The sequence below is a fragment of the Otolemur garnettii genome, unplaced genomic scaffold (genome assembly GCF_000181295.1).
Source record: "Otolemur garnettii isolate 467f Iridium unplaced genomic scaffold, OtoGar3 scaffold00079, whole genome shotgun sequence".
Lineage (NCBI taxonomy): Eukaryota > Metazoa > Chordata > Mammalia > Primates > Galagidae > Otolemur > Otolemur garnettii.
The window spans coordinates 5,229,175-5,231,866 of NW_003852474.1; the positions used below are offsets into that span (position 1 = coordinate 5,229,175).

The 2,692-nt window shown below is 52.3% G+C and overlaps 1 protein-coding gene across 1 annotated transcript in view; it reads right to left on the reverse strand.

Annotated features, from left to right (window-relative positions):
- Window positions 1-2,692, reverse strand: part of SLC9A4 (solute carrier family 9 member A4) — a 54,681-nt gene that overhangs the window by 47,714 nt on the left and 4,275 nt on the right. Inside the window, exon 2 of the mRNA XM_003794323.1 lies at window positions 217-680. Coding sequence (XP_003794371.1) covers window positions 217-680 — 464 coding nt within the window. The remainder of the gene's footprint in view (window positions 1-216; window positions 681-2,692) is intronic.

A 2,692-nucleotide genomic window follows, 5' to 3' on the forward strand; every position in this document is an offset into this window, starting at 1 on the left:
AATTTGTAAAGAAACTAACGGGCTTGGGAACGGACGGCAGGCGGCGCTAGTGAGCCGACGTGTATACAACGCCGACCTTAGGGAAGACAGCGCATCCCAGGACACGCAGCCAGAACCGACGCCTCTCCCTGCCCCGCGGTGGCCAGTCACGCTCCAGCCCCCCCTGGCCCCGGGGACAGCCTCGGTGGCCGCCGCCCGCCGCCCTCGGCCTCTCACCACACTGATGCCGTCGTTGAGCAGGGCCTCCCCGAAGATGATCAAGTAGAGCTGCTCGTTCACACGCGCCTCCTCGAACACGGCCAGCACGGCCGCGGGGTCCACGGCCGAGATCAGGCTGCCGAACAGCAGGTTCTGCAGCAGGTTGACGTCGCCCAGCCCGAAGGCCTGGACCTGGCAGACGAGGTAGAGCGAGAGGCCGATGCCGAAGGCATTGACCAGGGACCCCAGGCCGGCCCACCACAGGATGGAGCCCAGGTTCTCGAAGAAGGGCCGGGTGGGCATGAAGTACCCGCCCTCCAGCACGATGGGCGGGAGGAGGTACAGGAAGTAGATGCTCGAGTCCATGACCGGAGGCGACTTGTGGTCGGTGCCGAAGATGATGGCGCCCACCAGCACGCCCACGAGGATGAGGAGGCAGCTCTCCGGCATGAGGTGCGGCAGCCTGTGGTAGAGGTGGAAGCCTGGGGAGGGGCAGAGAGCCGCAGTTAGAGGTCTGCAAGTGACCGACTGTATCCGAGGTCTCGAAAAGCCGAGCGGGAGGGACCCTGGGCAAACTGGCTGGCTTCACTGAGCCTCAGCAGCCACCTGTAGCAGGAGCTGGACGTGTCTCCCCGGCTGTCCATGAGATCAAGTACTTAACATGCCAGGCTCAGCGCAGGTGACAGCACAATCCTCAGCCGGCTGTCCCCCCCCCTCCCCCCAGCTTCCTTCCTGCCTTCCCATGGTACTGGGGACGGAGAGGACACCTGAGCAGAAAGGTGAGCAGAGGCTGCAATTCTGCCGTGATGCCCACGCGGGGTCTGCCCCACTCATCCAAACCTCAGCTTGTTCCAAACCTCCCTGGAACCTTTCCTCACTTCACCAAGCAGATACACAAAAATGATAGTCCTTTATTTTGTCTCTCTTATTTAACCAATGGCGCTGCCAGTTTGGTCAGCCACAATGAGGGACACCAGATCCATTCTCAGAAGCTTTCCTCCACCACCTTCACACCTTCACGCAACCGGCTGTGTTTCCCGACTCAGCACTGGCAGTGGCTGAAGGCCATCCCCACCTCTCTCCTTATTCAGCCATCACCTTTGTGCAGGGTGTCCCCATTTTTTGTCCCAATATCACATTGTCCTTCTGATCGCCAATGTCACCCTAAGCCCCAGGGCTATCACATCCTCCACTATCAGGGGGTTTCTACAACTTGAGTCTCTGGCTCTCTCTGCCTGAGACTGGGAAGGCACACAGAGCGTCTCAAGGATTGTGAACCAAGGACATTTGTTGAGTGTCCCTGTGCAAAGCCCGACACATTGTTAAGGACATGAGAGGTAGGTGCTGCGATTCCCACTGTGGATGGAATTTTAGAAACAAGAACTGAACAAATAAGAAGAAAACAATACGGCAGATAAGTATATAAAGAAGGGCACAGTGAACATCACAACAAATGTGTTAAGAGGTTAGAGCTCAGCAGGTCACACACCAGGCTGTTCTCTCCCCATCTGTCTCCATAAACTCTGCACTACCTTTATACACATCCTATACCATAGCCAGCCAAGTGCCTTGTCACTCTGAAGGTCCCCCGTCTTGTCTCCTTGCTCTATTATCATGGCTCAGCTTGTACTTTTCTTTGGTCCCTTTAGGTCCTGCTCAACTTTTGAGGATAAATTTTTCCCAGCATCCTCCTGATTTCATAATTTATTTCCCTCTGAATTATCAAAGCACTTTATCTGTACCTATATAATAACAATGATCCTTGCTTACCACTTTGAGTTTACGAATCTGTAAACTCCCAAAACTCAGGCAGAACAGTCTACATCCCCATAAACCCAAGTGCTCCTCAAGTGCTTAGCAGAGTATCTGTGCATAAGAACTGGTTTATTTGCAGAAATCAGATTTAAGTGTATAAATGAATGAATAAAAAGGTTAAATATTCATCAGAGGTTCGGCACCTGTACCACAGTGGTTACAGTACCAGCCACATACACTGAGAGGGTGGCAGGTTCGAAACCAGCCCGGGCCAGCTAAAACAACGATGACAACTGCAACAAAAAAATAGCCAGGTGTCGTGGTGGGCACCTGTAGTCCCAGCAACTTGGGAGGCTGAAGCAAGAGAATCGCTTAAGCCCAAGAGTTTGAGGATGCCGTGAGCTGTGATGCCACAGCACTCTACTGAGAGAGACATATGAGACTCTGTCTCAAAAAAAAAAATAATAATATTCATCAGAGAAGCTTTTGCATGGGAAGAAGCTGAACATGTCATTGGAGAATGCTGGCCAGTCACATATTTGGATACCAGAATGGGGGATATTTTAGAAGGGTAAAACTTAGAAAGCAAAGAAGAGAGACATAAATCTCCCAGCCAGAGATTTCTGACATGCATTGAGCAGGTCCACCTGGCTGGAGCAAATTTTGAATTGGGAAAAGTATCAGGAGAGGAGTTGGAAGATGATTTTGAGCCACATAACAGAGGACTTAGAATTTAAAA